This window comes from Symphalangus syndactylus, chromosome 16 (assembly GCF_028878055.3).
Source record: "Symphalangus syndactylus isolate Jambi chromosome 16, NHGRI_mSymSyn1-v2.1_pri, whole genome shotgun sequence".
In the NCBI taxonomy this organism is placed as follows: Eukaryota; Metazoa; Chordata; class Mammalia; order Primates; family Hylobatidae; genus Symphalangus; species Symphalangus syndactylus.
The window spans coordinates 68,008,128-68,027,715 of NC_072438.2; the positions used below are offsets into that span (position 1 = coordinate 68,008,128).

General features: G+C 42.0%; 1 protein-coding gene across 5 annotated transcripts in view; it reads right to left on the minus strand.

Moving 5' to 3' along the window:
* Window positions 1-3,164: 3,164 nt before the first annotated feature.
* Window positions 3,165-19,588, minus strand: part of SLC1A3 (solute carrier family 1 member 3) — an 82,873-nt gene continuing 66,449 nt past the window's right edge. For 3 of the 5 annotated variants that reach the window (XM_055245585.2, XM_055245581.2, XM_055245582.2), the window contains 6 exons: window positions 17,361-17,403; window positions 14,276-14,568; window positions 11,633-11,866; window positions 10,904-11,098; window positions 7,497-7,631; window positions 3,165-5,432 (listed from right to left, as the gene is read on the minus strand). In XM_055245585.2, the coding sequence (XP_055101560.1) occupies window positions 5,228-5,432; window positions 7,497-7,631; window positions 10,904-11,098; window positions 11,633-11,866; window positions 14,276-14,568; window positions 17,361-17,403 (1,105 nt within the window). In that variant the 3' untranslated portion in view covers window positions 3,165-5,227. The remainder of the gene's footprint in view (window positions 5,433-7,496; window positions 7,632-10,903; window positions 11,099-11,632; window positions 11,867-14,275; window positions 14,569-17,360; window positions 17,404-19,588) is intronic. The other 2 variants (XM_055245584.1, XM_055245586.2) reach the window with 2 other exon arrangements.

Sequence of the window (19,588 nt, forward strand, 5' to 3'; positions counted from 1 at the left end):
GGGAAGAAAACAAAAGCAGATGTCAGTCTTAAATATCTCAACTATGGATAACTGAGGTATTGCTTAATTTATTCAAGACAGTTTTGTGAAATCCTAAAGGTGATTCATCAAGCTTTTTAACTATGGCCACAAGATTTACAAGCACATAATAAGTGATAATGTCATCAGAACAATTAATAGTAGGAAATGTTAGATCTAAATTGCTTTTTAAAGCATGTTTTTGCTTTCAGAGAGAAATTCAAAATGGGGGTGATTATTTTATAATGAAGATCCCCCCACTCCAAGCAACCTCTTTCACCTGTAATATCAGCTTCATTGAAGCAAATGTAAATTGTTCTGAGTTCCACATTTCATGTGTCTAGAGGGTTGCCAGATTAACACATAAAATTACAGGATGCCCCATGTAGTATTTTGCATACTTATACCACCACATTATTTGTTATTTAATACTCATACTAAAACATTGTTATTTACCTGAAATTCAAATTTAACTGGGTGTCTTGTATTTTATCTGACAACTCTACTTATATGTGGAATTCAGCATGCTGTGAATGTTTCAAAATTGAAGTTTGAGACAGCAGTTTTGTGGGCACGATGAGGCATGACCTGCATGAAAATGTTACCATGCCACCTTCTGAGTACCTGTCTGTAGCTGCAAACATGTAAGTGACAGAATGGGGAGATGAGAATCCGGAAGAAGAGATGGGAGAGAAGAGAGGTGAGGCACAAGGGAGACAAAACAGGAAACCCAGAAAGGAAGGGGGTCCTCTGGGGAGGCTATTGAAGAAGCAGGGTGAACAGAGGGAAAAATGACACGGGGGCACTGAGGAATTTTAAACCTGGCTTGATGGCTTTCACAGATTGCTCCCTCTCCGCACTGCAGACTTGGAATTCGATGTTACCCAAGTGAGATCTCTAAGAGGAAGTGCCCCAGCTCCCTTCAGGGCTCCCCGCGAAATCGGCCCGAGGTGAGCTCCGGACTCCCCCTGGTGGCCACTATGAGGCTCGCTCCCCGGACGCCGTCTCGCGGATCCCGTAGATTTCTCGTCTCCCGCTTTCCCTCTCAGACGCTGCCGATCACCTCCCTCGCTCTCCCTTCGTTCTTATTTTGTCAGCGTATTCATTCGGAGCCCGCCCTCGGCGTGACACGTCCCGACTGCTTTGGCCCCAGGACGCGGCCACACAGAGCCGGCCATTGTTGCCCCAGTTCTGGGACCACCCGGGTGGGAGAAGGGGAAGCGCGGCCGCCGCTTGACTGACGGCAGCCCGGGGTCGGGGCCCGCGGCCACCCGGAAAGAGGGCGTGCGCGGGGCCCTGCGCGGCCCGCAGGCAGCTACAGCCCCGCAGCCCCTGCGGCGGGGATCCAGCCTTCCCGCCACGCTTCCTCCAGGCCCGTTTAGCTAACAGAACACACACTTCTGTTTTCAACACGGTGTAGATGAGTCAAGGATTTTACTTTTTTTTTCTATGCCTTTACTTACAGGTATAGTAAGGTAAAGTGAGATTTTTTCTCTTGAAAAGGAGAATTTTGCTTGGGTGGGACAGTGGTGGTGCCAAGATGAATGTGGATACAGGAGGACATAGAACCCTAACTTCTGAGGGTAGGATTTAAACATTCTGATAAATGTAATTACTTATAAGAAACATTTTAAAAAATGTCAGCCTGAGGCTGGGTGCAGTGGCTCACTCCTGTAATCCCAGCACTTTGGGAAGCTGAAGCAGAAGGATCGCTTGAGGCCAGGAGTTTGAGACCAGCCTGAGCAACATAGCGAGATCCTGTCTCTACAAAAAATAAAAATAAAAATTAGCCTGGGCCTGGTGGTGTGAGCCTATGGTCCTAGATACTCGGGAGGCTGAGGGTCGCTTGAGCCCAGGAGTTCGAGGCTGCAGTGAACCATAATCACAGAGTGAGACCTTGTATCTTAAAAATAAAAAAAGATGTGAACTTGAATGTTTTTCATAGTTCCATTTGTGAGCACATCTGTGACTACCACATGCAGGGATCTAAGGCCCGCTTCTCCACCCTCTTTGTCATACTGTGGCTGAGAGGCACTTCCCATAATCATAAGGGCCTCTCCACAGACCTCCCACAGCCGGATGACCTGCTTCTTAGGTCTGCATTGTGGAGGTGGCCAAAACCCAGCGTGGGCTGCAGAAGGGAAGAAAATGGTCCCGGCAGAAGGGAGCACTTCATAGCAGTGGACTGATTTTATGTGGCACTTCCCAGAACATCTCACAGGGGGCAAAAATTGATCTGCTCAGGGTGGCCAGGCTTGGTTCTCTCAGTCTGTGAGCAGCCTTTCTTTTCCCAAACTGGTCGTGTAAATACCATATATGCCTTCACATAAGTTAGGATGTATGGTTCAAACATAGCGATTTGTAAATTTTTCTTTTTTTTTTTTATTCGTAAGATCTGTTAGAGAAACCGATGGAAATTAAGAATTTTACCCCCAGAAAAAGCCAAATGCACAAAACTTTCCCCACAACTTCAAGGGCGATGTACCTATTGAACTCTTCATGTGGATGACCTAGGGGTCCATGGATCCAATTTAAGAGCCTTTCCTCTAGGTGGCTGCCACCTGCAGGTAGAGAGGGTCAGATTATGGTCTCCAGACACTACTTCAATCTGGAGATTTCATGATATTGCCTGCCAATTCTTTACTAAAAAGCATGATGAAAAGTAGTCATCCGTAAGTTGTTCTTAATGAATAGAGCACTAGAACAATGGCTGTTTCTGGAAATCCCTTGAGATCTTAGTTAGCTCTTTTCACAAATGGTGGTAATAATCACAGAGATAAATCTACCTAATTTGGAGGTCAGACAGGAAGTTACTTTTTTGGAAGGGCCCATGGTGGCATCACACCTTTTTAATCCCAACATGGAAATGATTCAATTCATCTGAGAAATTTGAATCTGACATGGACAAGGAAGTACGGCCTGCTACAGCAAAGTGCTCTGCTCACCTCCTCCTGTTTCCAGCTCCAGTTCTTGGAGTTGAGCAGGAGAGCATGTCCTTACTTATTTTCTTGTGGCTGGCTCCCCCAACATTTTACCTTGCTTCACGGGATCTTTCCAGAGACTGCCCTGAGCTTATTGTAATATTTCCATGAATGGAAAATGTATTTTCATTTGAGGAGAAGAATAACAACAACATGCAAAAGATGTTAATGTAAAACTATCTTTTTTCTTTATTGAAAATACATCTACAAAGTAATGCTTCCCAGTCCACACTGAGTGCATGTGTATGCAGAGCCTGTGACGGCTTGGCGAGAGGATGGGCTCCCCACAGGACCTTTCCATAAGAAATGGTTAGTATATTAAAAAACACACATTGTGTAACAGAATTAAGTTGATATGATTAAGTCTTTGCTCTACTAGTGTCTTAAGATGACAGCCACGTACTTTAACGTTTGTAGTGTATTTCCCAAATAGAGCCACGACATTAAATGGTTACTCCACCACAGCCTAATGTTAACTTTTATACACAGAATGCTTGGGGTCTATACAAAAATATCTCTAATTGTATATCAGAGGATGTATGTCTAGATTTTCAGTCTGTTAGCGTAATTAAGTCCATTCTTCACCATTTTCAGCCAGAAACTCAAACACAGCTGCTACTGCCTGACAGCTCCCACTCAGCGTCTTTGACTGGATATTCCTTAGGGGGTAAAAATTAATCTCTACACCTGGGAGCTGCCTTGCCTGAAACTAATGCCCCTGCTGTTTTTTCTCATAACCTCATTGACAGTGTCTTCGTACTGATTCGTCTTCTACCATTTCTCTTATGGACACAAACAAAACAAAAGCAAACCCCACTCCAGCTGAAAGTTTTGAATGATTTGTTAAGTGGGATTCCAAAACAAATAAATATTTTGTTTCTCTCGTTCTAAGGACTTTTGATTAAAGAAAAACACTTTCAAATACGAAATACCCACTCAACTCATGGACTTCTATTAGAGAGCTCATTCATTTGACTTCTTTCAAATATATAAGTGGTCTTACGTTTTGGTAGGCAGACTTCATGGGGGAGTGATTTTGGACTCAAGAGAAAAAGTGTTTCAGGTGAAAAAAAAAGCCAGAAAAATGAATCTCTTCTTTTTTATTCTTCCTTAAAGAAGACCTGTACTCTTGGTGTTTTCAAATCCTTTGTTTATAATGTTGCCTGTGCTCAAGTCTTTCCTAGCTCTTTAGTGTTCCACAGTGTGACCACAAGCACCCTTGCTAGCTGCTAGTCTTCTCTTCTGTTTTCGAAGTCTATCATCAGTTGAGGAATGGCAGGAGACATTCTTCCCAGAGTAGGAAAGAAGGGAGTACTTCCCCCATTGGGATGAACTGGGCAAAGAGTTTTATGAATAATCCCACTCCTGGAATGGCCTCCTGCCTGGCGACTTGCATAACCTGCACTTTGCTCACAGGACCTGGTGACCACCACACACAGCCATCCTGTCCTTAGTTAGAAACGTTCACTCTCATTAAAGTGGCTTTTCTGAAGGCCTCGTGCTCCATGGATGGTACAGGGTGTTCTGAGGGGAAGTAGAGGGCAGGTGCTTTCATGACATCACAGGATGTCTGGGCTGGAAGAGACCATGAAGACATCTAGGGAAGTCCCTCATTTTATAGATGAGGACACTGAGGCCTAGAGGTGAGATGGGACTTACTCAAGGCCACATGGAAACTTTGCTTCTGTCTCTCCTCACAGCTGTGCTAGATGTATACGTGCACCTAGCTACTAATGAAATAGGTATACCGGTCAGAAGAGAAAGGGACAAAATCTTACTGTCCAACTGATAACCGGTTGTGATTCAAGTTGTTAACATTTTGAAACTAAAACTCAATTGTATTCTGAAAGATTTTTAAATTTCAAAAGTTGATTTTAAAATGTTTTTAGCCTACTATTTGTCTCTTTAACTTATATAAAAAATCACATTTATAGGATTGTGTGCCACATAAACTTGTAAGATCTGATCAACACTATTTTTGATCTTGGTACCTTAATAGGTAAGACTAACATGAAATGATTTAAAAATTTCAATTGTGGGATGAAAATTATATACTTTGGCCACCCAAAATCCTCCCTTGTTTTTTGGAGGACTACTTTCCAGTCTTACCAGAAGGGAGGAAAGGGAAGATAAGGGGCTTGCTGGAGAGAATGAGCTGTAACGAGATGGAAAGATTTTATAATGGTTTTTAACACCTGATGCTCAAGAAAGAATTTCTTTATGTTAGTCTACATCTTGGTTTCACTGTCGACGGGTTTCTCAGTTTCATTGTCCTGTGCAATCAGTTGATAAGGTTTCTTCATTTCATTCTCTTCAATCACTGAGTTACCCATTTCAACATCTCTGTTCTTCAGTTCATGTCGTGACAAGTGCTCCACAATCCCGGCTCCCAGGGAGTCTCCCAGGACGTTGGTGGTGGTCCGGAGGCGATCCCTGCAGGCAGGGTGGGGAGGAGGGAAAAATGAGGCTCCCGTGAGCATCACAAGATTTCAACTTACATTAGGAACTGGCCAGCGAAGCACCTCAACATTCAGTTCGCTGTATCTGCCAACTGCAAGATTACGTAATAGACACATAATGTTCATAATAGTAGCTATTAAAAGTTATAAGGCCATATAGATGATGAATGTTCAGTTATTAGTCTGACTGGAGTGAGAGTCCCAACAGTGGGGAATGAGCCTTCTCTTTAAGCCATTCTCATAATAATACTAAGATGTCATTTGCCCCTCTCAGTCTCATTTTCTAATGAATGTATAGTGGAGTTTTGCAAAGACTACATGATGTGTGATGTCACAATTCAATGAAGCAGTTGTGAAACTGCAGAAACAGGAAACTCCAACTGTCTTGTATTAAGCCAGACATTAAGGAAACTCGCAAAATATAAAATAGTACCATTCTTTTCACTAAATATTGGGGTCGAGGCCGGGCATGGTGGCTCACGCCTGTAATCTCAGCACTTTGGGAGGCCAAGGCAGGTGGATCACCTAAGGTCAGGAGTTCGAGACCAGCCTGGCCAACATGGTGAAACCCGTCTCTACTAAAAATACAAAAATTAGCCGGGCGTGGTGGCGGGTGCCTGTAATCCCAGCTACTTGGGAGGCTGAGGCAGGAGAATCACTGAAACCCAGGAGGAGGAGGTTGAAGTGAGCCAAGACTGTGCCATTGCACTCTAGCCTGGGCAACAAGAACGGAACTCCATCTCAAAACAAGTAAATAAATAAATAAAATAAATTTTGGGGTCGAAAATGGTTATTTTTTGCAAAAAAATGCTATTCATGTTAGCATATGTCACCTTTTTGTTTAAAGATGATGATAAATTCATTTTATTTATTTTATGAATTTATTATTGTCACCTTTAAATAAAACATGTAATAAATTAACAAATGGAAATTTATAAGTGTGTCTAATATGATAAATATGAATAGATACAACCCATATAGATAAAATGCTGTTTCAGTTCTCAATAATTTTGAAGTGTAAAGATCAAAGACTGTGGAGAACTGTAGCTTTATATGAGAGTGCTCATGTTAACTGATGCTGACTGTGGGCCAGACAGTAGTCTGCATACTTTCTAGGCATCGTTGCACTGAATCCTACAGTACCCCTAGGAGGTAGAGGACACGGGCACCCTCATTTTACAGAGGTAGAAACTAGGGTGGTTGGGTAATCTTCCCGGTCTCACACAAGGTCAGGACACAAACACAGGTCCAAGTAACTGGGGAGTGAATACTCTCGCCCAGTCTGGAGTTTCACACACACTGTCAAGCTCTTCTCATGTCGCAGTTCTAGTGAATATACGTTGTGTTAACTCCAGCACCTACCGTGTTCTAGGCTTTGCTTTGGGCATCCTGGGGAAAGATTTTCAAAAGTGGAAGGAAACTTTCAAGAGAAAAGGCACAGAGAATGCCAGCTGGAAGAGCGAGGGAAGGGGGCATAGGGATGGGCCTGTAGAGGTTAGAGTTGAGAGTGTGGAGGGCACATTTCTTGGAACTTTCCCCAGATCCAAAACTCAATTCCACTTAATGACACTAGCTCTCTTCCCAGTGTCGGCATGGCCCAGCCTCACCCTGTTGGGCTAGGATGGGAAAATCATTCCCACCAGAATGGGAAGCACACAGAGGCAGGGCCTGAGCTGGCATGTGGGGCCTGCAGCTTTGTTCCAGCTGCTGTGGCGTTGTGTTGTGCAACTCAGAAACAGCCTTGCTGATTTATGTTGCCTTTGCAGACAGCGGGTTTCCCAATTCCTGAATGGCTTTATGGAGTGAGATGTGTGGCAGCCAGATGTGCCCCTTAGGCTGATAGGGGAGTGAGTGCACATGGCGTCTGGGGCTCAGTCTCCAGATAAGGACCAGGGGTCAATGAGGACAATTTAACTATGGGCCGAGTGGCCCCTCTCCTCAGAGTTCTTTCTGTAGATGTGCCAGGCTGCCTGGTGCCCTAGAGTGACAGAGGGGGCCCCTGTGACAGTGAGCTGGAATGCAGGCCAAACATACTCACAGGAACCAGTCCACCGCGATGATGAGCGTGATGTCGTCAGTGGGCAGGCCGACAGATGTCAGCACAATGACCATAGTGACCAGGCCTGCCTGAGGAATTCCAGCTGCCCCAATACTGGCAGCCGTGGCTGTGATGCTGTTAACAGAAGTACCAGAACAGAAAACACTTTTACAAAGCTCCCCACGTAGAGCATATACGCTGCAAAATACGCACGGTGCCAATGCCTGACTTGCCATGTAACACAAGAGGACGCGCTTCAGAAAAAACATAAATGAGACTTTTTTTTTTTTGAAACAGAATCTCACTCTATTGCCCAGGCTGGAGTGCAGTGGTGCAAACTAGGCTCACTGAAACCTCTTCCTCTTGGGTTCAAGTGATTCTCATGCCTTAGCCTCCTGAGTAGCTGGGAATACAGGTGCATGCTCCCACACTGGACTAATTTTCGTGTTTTTAGTAGAGCAGGGTTTCACCATGTTAGCCAGGTTAGTCTCGAACTCTTGACCTCAAGTGATCCACCCACCTTGGCCTCCCAAACTGCTGGGATTACAGCATGAGCCATCATGCCCGGCCCTTAAATGAGATTAAAAAAATAAAAAACATTGAACTAATCATCATGCTAACTAATATTTATCATGTGCTTACTATGTGTCTTCTGATATACTAAGCATGGTTTATCTTATTTGGTCCTCGTACAATGACCCTTGTGAAATTGGACCTATTTTTCTAGTTGTTTTTAAATAAACTGGCAGCTATACACTTTTTAACATCCCTGAAAGTATTTTGTAAGGCAAAGTCTAAAATGCTTTAGAGTTACAATAATAATTTGTTTCTAATAATTCCCCTATCCAAGTGGAGGGTTGTAAAGTTACTCAACATTCATGATTAATGTTGTCAAAAGAGTCAAATTTGGCTCCTTAGTCTGGTTTGCTTAGTTAATTCAAAAGCAAAATGATTTATGAACAAAGTTTATAGTATTAGAAATACTTTTTATGAAGGCAGTGTAGACCTGGCTTGCAAAGCAAATGTTTTATAAATAGTAAAGTATTATCTGGTTATAAGTGGTATTAATAAAATATTAAGTCTGTCACAGCAAGTATTCATGGTCCCCATAGTGGTCCCCTTCTAAGATACTGGGACTTTTAGCTGGTATATGGCTCCCCAGAATGAAGACTACACTTCCCAACCTCCCTTGAAGCTTAGATTAAGTTCTGGCCTGTCAGACATGCATGGAGGTGACTGAGCAACTTGCAGGGTATACCATTTCCCCACTTCCCACTGGCTAAAATCTGGGGGTGGTGGGTCCTCCCGGACCACCTGGATAATGATAATACCCTAGAGACTTAGTCCCTTATACCACAGAACACCTATCAATCAGCCTTGAAGGCTTTGTGGAGCAGAGCTGTGCTGCATGAAAGAGAAATATATTTCTATCTTGTTTGTCACCGTTACTGTTATTTTTAACTCTGTCACCTTTTTTTTATAACGAAGAGCCTTTCAATCAATATGCCAAAGTATAGGTTACAGGTGAGCTGAGATAATGATCTCCTAAGTCCCATTGTAACTACTTTGAGCCTGAGGTTCCCAGAACCCCCGGTCCGTCATTGACCTCTGGCCCTGATCAGCCTTGTCCTTTTTTACTCCAATGCACCCTACTGCAACTATTATCATTTTCTACTAACACAAAACATACACACACAGTCTAACAACTTATTTCTAAATAAGCATAACAACAAATGTGTGGTGACTGATTAGATGAAAAGAAACCAAGACACCAAATATAGGCCATAAATGTGGATTTGAACTTGGTCTGGAAGTAAAAGCTGTAAAAGACATGTTTTGGGGGACAACTGTGGAAATTTGAATATAGATTGGATATTCTGGAAGTATTTTTAAGATTCTTACTATTGTGGTTATGTAGAAAAATATCCTTATTCTTAGGAGATGCATGCTGAATTACGTACAGGTGAAATGTCATAATGGCAGAGAAAGAGAAAGAAGAAGCAAAAATGGCAAAACGTTTGCAATTTTTCCATCTGGTAAAGGATGGTTGCTATAATATTGTTTCAACTTCCCTATACGTAGGGCATTTCACAACAAAATCTTGAGTGATAAAAATCCCCCCAAATCTGACTTATTTTGCTCTCCAAAATGTACTTTTAATAACAATTTATAAAAAAGCCCCACAACAATGAAGAGCAGAGGCGGATCTGGATAGTGAGGCTTAAAGTGTCCCGTTGCCATTAGACTCACGGGTCCCTTGTGTAAAATAACTTTTAATAAACAAAAAGGAGGGATTATATTTGCATATGCACATGGGTATGCCTGGCATATCTCTGGAAGGACGTAGAAGAAACTTGCAGGTAACACTGGTTGCCTCTGCAGAAGGAAACTAAGAGATGGGGGGAAGGTATGGAAAGGAAAATAACTTTTCACTGAACACCTCAAATATAATAGTTTAAAAAAATTCTCCGCAAAAATCAGATTCTTGAACTACTTGTCAGTGTGGTCTGTCATCTATCTTACACTGTCTAAAAATTCACCCAAGAGAAAAAGTTCATCTAACTTTTTATTTTCTAGTAGTATCTATACAAGCTAACATATTTTAATGCTTTTAAAAATTGAAGTATAATCTAACACATTTAAAAAGGAGAAATGTCCATACTACGTATTTTACAGACATTAAAAAGAATGATGAAGTAGACATATTTATTGGTCTATTAATAAGCAAACCAGTCAAAGGCAAACATATGTGTATAGTATAATTTCACTAACTACAAAAAAGAAGTGTGTGCATGTCTGTGCATAGGAAAAGTCTTTCCAAACCAAACATGAACAATGGTCACTTACAGAAGGATGTGGAGTGATGTGATGGCAGGCAAGTTTCTCTTTTTACTTTGTACATATCTATATTTTTTGAACCTTGTTATTAATGAGTGCATACATCTATAATCTAAAAAAAAAATTAAAATACCTAAATATAAAACGATTACCCCAAATCCCCACCTCTTGATTATGTGGGATCCCCTTCCCAACCCTGGTCATCCTCTTGTCTTTTAAAAGCATTCTTTTTTTTTTTTTTTTGAGATGGAGTCTTGCTGTGTCCCCCAGGCTGGAGTGCAGTGGCATGATCTCAGCTCCCTGCAATCTCTGCCTCCGGGTTCAAGCAATTCTCCTGCTTCAGCCTCCCAAGTAGCTGGGGCCACAGGCCCATGCCACCAAGCCTGGCTAATTTTTGTATTTTTAGTGGAGACAGGGTTTCACTATGTTGCCAGGCTAGTCTTGAACTCCTGGCCTCAGGAGATCCACCTGCCTTGGCCTCCCAAAGTGTTGGGATTACAGGCGTGAGACACCGCGCCCAGCCTTAAAGGCATTCTTAAGAAAGGGTGTATAGAACTCTTTCCTTGTACCTGATTGTAATAATCTGTCCGAAGTTCAGTTCAAAGTTGTTAACTTGAGCAATGAAAATGGCAGCCAAAGCCTCATAGAGGGCAGTCCCATCCATGTTAATGGTGGCTCCTACGGGGAGCACGAATCTGGTGACGCGCTTGTCCACGCCATTGTTCTCTTCCAGGCACTTGAAGGTGATGGGTAGGGTGGCAGAACTGAGAACAGTGAAACAGGGCACATCAGCTGAGTGTCCTGGTAGTTCTGACTGTCTGTGTGTTTGGTCTTTGGGACAGACAGTTCCTTCCTCTCCCATGTTCTAACTTAAAGGGAACTAAGTCAGCACTTGTATAAATAGGGGAGCGGGTTAAGAACAATGTGGTCCCCTCACGGGGTCATTTGGCAGCTCTCCTGCTTCTGGGTTCCTCTGTGAGGCATCACTTGTGATCATGCCCTCATCATGACAGCTTGTGCCAAGTCACTCTGCCTCTTCTCCCTCGGGCGAATGTCAACTAAAGAGAGATGAAATGGGTGGGAAAGGATTGTTGATTTCCAATTGGTCCCCACAAAAGATATGTAGCCAGGCATGCCCTGAATCCCAAACAGGTGTGATTGGCATCAGAAGTGAGAAAGCTGACTCATCATTCCTAGGAGTTTAAAACCCAGAATAAAATGGCTTCTCCTACACCCTACTTGAGGGGCCCTGGTTCAAGGTAACATTTCAGACTCATTTTCCACACATATATACATACCTTGAAGAGGTCCCCAGAGCAGTGATAAGTGCTTGCAGCAACCCTCCAATAAAAACCCAAGGGTTTTTCCGTGTTACCAAGAAGTAGAGGAGTGGCAGGACGATGGCTGCGTGAATGAGTAAGCCAACAATGACAGTCACGGTGTACATGGCAAGCTGCCCCCCAATCACGCCCATGTCTTCCATCTCCACAATCTTCCCAGCAATCAGGAAGAGAATACCCACGGGGGCATACCTGGGGAGAAGCAACACCAGCACGGTTGGAGTCTGGTTTCCACCAAGCTAGTCCACAGAAATTTCCAAGTGATAAGAAAAAGGGAAAAGAGAGTTGACTGCCAAACTTTCCTGCCCAGGATACCATTAGGACTTACAGAAACTGTGGGCTTCCTTTTTTTCTTTTGTAAATATAAATTTCCCCTGATTCTTGCAGAATCGGGCTTTCCCCTCACTCAGAATTGCTCTAGGACACAATGTTTTTCTCTTAAACCTGGGAAAAAAGGCAGATACAGAGCTTTTGATACCCATCTCTGTCTTCCTAGACAGCCCTCCTTTCACTACACTTTTCTGGTCCTCAGATGCCACTCACTCCCTCTGCCTCCTGCTCCCCTGCTAAGTGTCCTGAACAGCCGGAATCCACTGTACCAATATCCAGACTTTTGGAAGCATTTTCCACATCAGAGCCTAATTCCCAAGTTAAAGCAAGAGGCACACGATGCTAGGCCAGTGTCTCAGGTTTGCAGTCAGTTCTCTTATTCAAGGGCCACTTTTATTATTGCCTTTCCATATCTTCATACCGCTTACAAGATTACTTAGTATTATTCTTCAAATCACCCTTTTTACTTAAGTAAATTTACTTTAAGAGAAAATTCTATGTTATAGTACAAATGGAAATCCAGTACTGTTTGCCATAAATAGAAGATGTCCATAAAATAAATTCATTATTAAACTTAATAATGTGCATGTATGTACTACTGCAATCAGGTTATAGGTGTTCTAATGAAGTCATTATTCCCCACAGGCTGCTACTGCCATTTGTGAGCTTTCCTCCTGCAGACAATAAACTGAGACTCAAAATGATTTCTACATGTTGAAATAACACAGAGGTTGCTTAAAGGCCTCACTGTCTGGATTTCCCTTCTGTTTGTTTCGTGTGTGCAGCAAACTACAACCAAACTCACATTACCAAACACAGAGAAGCCGATCACACTTAAGAAGAAGGGTCTCCTGGGAACTATGGAGGACTTGTTTCAAATCGAAAAACACAATGCTTCTTTCAAAAGTCCTTTAAGAACCCAGGCCAGGAAATCATAGGAATACCTGTTTTCAGAAATATAATAACTCAGCGTTGAATGTGCAGGCAAATGTACAGCTAGACAAGCTGCATGTGAGGTTCATTCAGTGGCCTTGAATGGGCTTCTTTCATAAAAGAGGTGAAAGGTGGAGGCATTTAATAGTATGAAGATAAATGTCCACTTTCATTCCTGCCAGGATTTCAAAGGAGCCTTCCAAGTGGGGGCTCCTGTGGGAGACCACATTCTGATCTGTCTGTGCCCAAGTTCATATCCATCTTGTGCAAATTCCTGAAAAATGGATTTCTCTGGGCTTTGTTGGCATTAAAGACAAGGGCATTTTTAATCATGTTGGTGAGTGAGTGCTTTTCTTAGCAATGGATGCTTTCCTGCCTCAGGTGCCACGGAGGAGACTGGATTAAAAATAAAGAATGAAAGAGAGGCAACCTCCACACAAAGCCTAAGTCAATCAAAGCGTTCTCTCCCTGTTGGGTAAAGTTTACTTTCCAAGGTCAATGTTCCTCTTGGATTTATAGTCTCTTCCTTTGTCTCCTGCTGTCAACTTTATTAAAGCAAATTTTGTTATAAATTGTGGCTTGGCGTTTTATAATACTTCCTGTGAATCCTTTAGACATTGCAGCAGAACTGCCATTTACATTTATTTCTTAGGGCTGAAACAGATGAGGAGCCCTCAGTGTTCCTGGTGGCCTGGGAGGCCTCTCGGTTTGCTTTTCCCTTTACTGGAAACATCCTTCTTCTGGCACTTTGGTATGACTGCTTCCTCTGTTCATTCAGGTCTTAACAAAGTAGGTCACCTCCTCAGAGACCTTTCTGCACTATCCACGGCAAATTTTGTGCCTTCTCCTAGTTACCTGCAATTTTATTTTATTTTTCCACAGTACCTGTGACTAAAGTATATGGTTGATTGATTTGTTTGTTTGTTGTCTGTCTCCCTTAAAAGAGTGTAAGATCTGGAATATCCTTGTATGTTTTCTTTTTATTGCTATATCCACAGTGCCTGGCACTATACGCTTAGCATATAGTAGACACTCAATAATTATGTCTTGAATGAAAAACTAGTTAAAAAATGGAGAAATGAGGAATGAGATTCCATCAGCACTGGGGTAAAAGGAGGTGACAGCTTTTGAAAACAAGGAAGCAAACTTATTAGAAGAGGCTTGCAGATAGCTTCAAGGCCTCTAGAGGCCCAGAGATTCATTGATTTTCCTGGGCTTACCGGAGTGAGATCACTGCAGCTGGCCATCCTGCCTCATGGCACCTTCCTCAGTACAGAACACACGATGATGGCAATAACCATCTCGTATACAACATATACAGAAATTGGAAATACATACCACATTATTACTGCTACCAGTCTCATGATGGCTTCGTTAAGAGAATCAAAGAACTCTCTCAGGGCCTGCCCCTGTTCCTTCATGTTTCCAATCACAAAACCGAAGCACATGGAGAAGACAACTAGACCCAGGGCATTGACTCCATTCACAGATCCTGGAACTGGGACCAGCTCCTCTGTGATTCGGGTAAGAGTCTCCATGGCCTCAGACACGTTGTTTATCACAGCACCCACAAGCGTTTCGTTGGCCTGGATGGGCACTTTAAAGCTTCTCTTCTCATAGTTGGTTTTAAACTTAAAAATAAAAAGCACAATGAGGATTAAAGGTGATTTTTATTTTTTTCTTTGTATTTTGGATGTTGTCAAATTTTCTAAAATGATATCTATTACTTTGTATTCAGAGGCGAGTGTTATAGAAAGTCTCTCTCTCTCTTTAATCTGTGGCAAACCCCTACTAGTTTCTCAACAGAGACAGACAGAAACACATACTAAAATACATACAAATCAAGACACACACACACATACACACACACACACACTCAAATACATAACAAATGATAACAGGAAAGAGATATCCAGCTAAAGATGCTGGACTAAACACATGCATGTGCTTTTGCTTTCTTCTGAAACCCTAATAAAATGACTATAATGGGATTTTTTTAAAACCATAAACCCAAATATTCACAATAGTCCTTTTCCTTTCTGTGGGGATCACGCTATGGTATAATAGATAAATCACCTGGTATCCTTTCTCTCATATTCTACAGCTGTGAAACAAGAACAACTGTGCTGGTTCTACCTCACAGTGTTGTTGTGATAATCAAATTAAATGGAATATATGAGAACATCTTGCAGATTTTAAAGTATTGTACTAATTTCTGCTGATGGTGCTCAATGACAAAGCCCTTCAGGGATTAGACCTGTTTAGAGATTTCAGTGGGTATTACAAATTAAAAGTCCCTAAACAAGCTGTCTCCAAGTCATTCTTGATGTTATCAATTCTTAAGAACAGGTGCCTGATTAGTAGTTGGTGATGACAACTCATCTTCTCCAAGTCTATAGTGAGGTTTCTCTTCTAACTCAAGAGATGGTCTTTTTCCCATCATCTATTCAGTTTCTGCATAGATGCCCCAGTCAGGAGATGCTGGCCACATGAAACAAGTAAGCTCATCCCTCTATGATTTTAATGAGAATAGAATTTCTGATCTTGATGGCGATTGTAGGGAAGGCACCAGTGAGAGTAATAATGTATGGATGGTGAGTGAATCTAGAGTCTAGGGGAAGAAAGTGCTGCTGTATATGAAGTGCTTGGTCATTTCTTTACCAAGGGTTAATGGAAAACTTTCTTATCCACTGGGAAACAACTATTCCCAAACAAAGCCATGGCCAGCTGTCAATACTATGGACACATTCATGAACAGTTAGTAGCACTGGTAATTTCAAGCAACAAAAAAATTGGCCCCATTCATCTATTCCAACCAACTCTCAAATTTCTTTATTCCATTGGGTCCTTATGCATTTTATGGATTGTCCGGGGTAGATTTTCAATCCTGATCAGCCTTTCTTATGCCTCTAACTCATTCCACTTAGACTCTGTTTGCAGCATGCACAGAAACTGCAACCTTGTTTGCATCCTGGTCTAAGCAAACTATATGGGGGAGAAACATTTTCTTTCCCTTCAAAATCCTGTAAATGCAAATCCAAATCAAACACAATCAATCTGTACAAGTCAGCACTTTTTTCCATCTGAAGGATCTGGAAATCAGCATTTTTGATATCAGCCAGGGCCAGCTGACTTACTGGAATCGTCAGCTCCATGGTGCTAGAGTTGGCTGGTTGGATTGAAAGGCGCTTATTATTTATAGTTATAGTTGTTTTTGAACAAAGAAAGTTAGATTTTGGCCTCAGGCTTATTTTTTTTTAAAAGAAAGAATTTGGTTTGAATGTTTCAATGTGTGCATGCATTACATATTAAAAATAGTCTTAAAAATTATTACAAGGGGAAAAAAAACAAAGGGAGTCTTATATGTGTAAAATCCAGTCTTCTACTAGGTTGGGGTTTTGTTTGGTTTGTTTTACAGATCCTAAGCAGAAGCGTTAGGGAATTACAACAGGAGTGAATTGACACCATCTGGAGAAATGTTTGGGAAATATTATTTAACCCAGAGTGTCTGTTTCCCTTTTAATATTTTAGGCAACAAGGCTCTTATATTCAAGTGAGGAAGCGAGCTTTATTGATTTTATCTTCTAATGGTAAAAGGTATTTGCATCCGCAACACAGAGCCAAGAGTTGCTTGTATATGAGCTAAAAGGAGCTGGACCTCACTATAGCCTCCAGGTCGGTGTCTCATCACCCTGAATATTCCTTTCTTGGAAGCAGAATGGAGTAGCAGAAAGCAGATAGAATTTGGAGTCAACACAATGAATTTGAATTCTGAGTCTTCCACTTACTGCTTGTGAGAATTTGTGCGTGATACATAATTGCTGAGTATTATAGATGAGCTGCCCCATCAGTGAAATGAAGACAATGATATTTATAGTATTTATGTGAGGACTAAAAATAAAGTTAGTGCTTGGCATATAGCAGGATTTCCATGAATGATGATGCCATTCCTTTCTGCTTTGGCTCTCCTTTAGAGTCCATTAGGTACTTGGTAGACTTGAAAAAAAACCAGTCCATTGATATTTAAATCAAACCCAGAAATCTAAATAATCTCTCTAATCTTCTTTAAGGTAAGTTATAAATATATTTTATATTGGTGTTTGCTTGGTTGGTGGGCTTTTGCCAGTGGGGAGTTGGGGGATAGGAAGGGGGGGGTCTTGTGATTAGCCTTCTTAACAATAGCAGACTCCATGAGATATTTGTATGCAGGGCACACTGTGTCTGACAACTACTAAGCCTTCAATAAAAGGTAAGAACCATCCCTTCCCCCAAAAATTCCTAGAAAACGTTAGCGTTTTTAATCTGGTTGACAAGAGAAGTGTTTCTTATAGTAGAGAAATGAGGGGGGAAAAGGAGGGTCCCACTTGGTTTGGTAGAGAAAAGAGGAATTTCAAAGGCGAGTTAGTGTCTGTGGAGTGTTTACCTGTTTAAAGCAAGCTTCTACCAGATTTGGAGGGAACATGTTCCTGCAAAGGAAATAATAGTCACATATAAAATTTTCCAAGTAATAAGTTTGCCCCTTAAATTCTGTTTCATTGTGTGTAAGGTAAAGATTGCATTGAACCAAGCAACAAATGGAAAAAGAAAAATGTTAGTGGATTTTATAGCTTGGAAAGGAATATATGGTCCCCCCTAAGTGTGGCCCATGTAGTTCGTATTTTCAGGGGAGTCCAAACTCGACTCATTTATCCTCTTGTCAGCCAGTGGGGTTCTTCATTCAGCCATTATATTATTAAAAACCCTGCTACTAGAAAAAATCAAAGTAAGACTGGAAATGACTTTAATCGTTAGCCTTCAGCTAACTAAGGTATTGTTTAGCAGTGGTCATTTTGGTTATTGTGCCATGTGTCTAAGAACCAAATATTCTGAATCAGAAGCCATGGTCAGCCTATGGAATTTTGTTCTCCAGAAAAGCCTCCCAAAGGCATTCTGGGGAATGGGGTTTTGGCACTGAATTGCTAAAGCTTCTGCAGCTCTTTGGTAGCCAATGGAGAGATGACCTGCAAAATTTGAACTTGAAGCCCATGTGGCAGGATTTGTTACTTCTTCAGAGACTGTGTCAAAGCACTGTTTGTGTTTGTAGGGGGTAGAGTGAGGGACAACACTCTGGCTGGGAAGTCTGTCATCAGCTGTGTGACACTGGCCAAGTCATGGCACCCATTTATGTCTCAGTTGACTCATCTCTTAAAGAGGAGATTGGATTAAACTATCATTAGGGCTCCAAGATGAAAGACTATGGGAGAAGGAGAAATGATCCAGCAGTTATCACAGGCTCAAGATTCCAGCAGTTGCATGTTATCAAAGTTATAATTTAATATTATAAATGCTTGTCCCTTTCTTCCTACTAGACCATCCTATTTTCTTTTCCTTCCTATCTACGCTCTATGGGGGTTGTTGCTATCAACCTTGATAGAAATATGCATTCAGGAGATTCCAGGATAAATGTTCAAACCAAGTGATTGGTTGTGGGCAGGATACATTTGTCACTGGAGCAAGGCAGGGCAGAAACACAGTCTTCTGATGGATCAACCAGACTGGGGATGACAAGATTCCAACTCTTCAAACAAGGAATAAAAATTACAGGGAAAGAAAATGTAATATAATAAAATACTTCTAATTTAAATTATCTGAGGGTAAAGTTCATGAAGAAATGGTGAAAAGCCTTAATTAATTGTATGAACTAAATAAAAACATAGCTATTGAATGTCAGCTTGGTATGAAATAATGTTATAGGGTGGCTTGATACATGCAGATCATTGTGATTAACTCCCTGAAAAAGGACTTTGAAGAAGAGGCCCCTTGGGTTAGTGTTTACATACACAGAGATGGTGCAAAGTCACCCATGGTGGGAATTGAGAGGTGCTGCTGAAGATACCCTCTGCTCCCCAAATCTCTCTTGACTTTACCTGCCACAGCCCCATTCCTTGAGATGGCATGGAGGAATTTCCTTCAGATGATCAATGGGGAATGGGCCCTTTAGATAGGTATCTAGAATTGGCAACCCCAGTCACTCTGCAGGTAAGTTAACTGAAAAGCTGGGAGGAAAGAGCTAGTCTTTGGGGAGACAGGCTGGGAGGGACTAAACAGTGGGGGAATGCTGAGCAGATGGGGGATCTAGAGCCTATGCTGAGATATCTTTCTTTTGTCATTCTAGATTCACTCTCCATTCTATCTGTGCCCTGGGAGCCTGGCCTCTATGGCCCATAACACATGGGTTCTCTTGCCCTCTGGCTTCGTACTCCTGTTAGGTTTGTCTAGTGACATGCACTGACAGATCACAGGGCAGAGGGAGTCTATATTCTCCCAGAGCTCTCTTTGACAGATTTTGTGGCAGCTCCCTTCCTCCATTTAGGGCTTCTGAGGCCCTTCCCTCCCGAGGCTATAGATCTTTCTGGGTTCCAGTAACACCTCCTTTCCTTTGCTCCTTCATAGCTAAGGGTGTTAACAAAATAGTTTCTTACTGTTAGTGCTTTGGGGCCTCACCATCTTTTGTAGGTTCTTTTAAGGCTGCCTGCACCTTGGAAAACCTTCTTCAAGGTTCCTTTAGAGTATGTGGTATGCTTCCTGCCAGGACCTGACTGATCAAGGGCAGGTGTGTAGGGGAGAGGAAGCAGGAAGGTGCTAGGATCGAATTTTGGCTTACTGCACCGT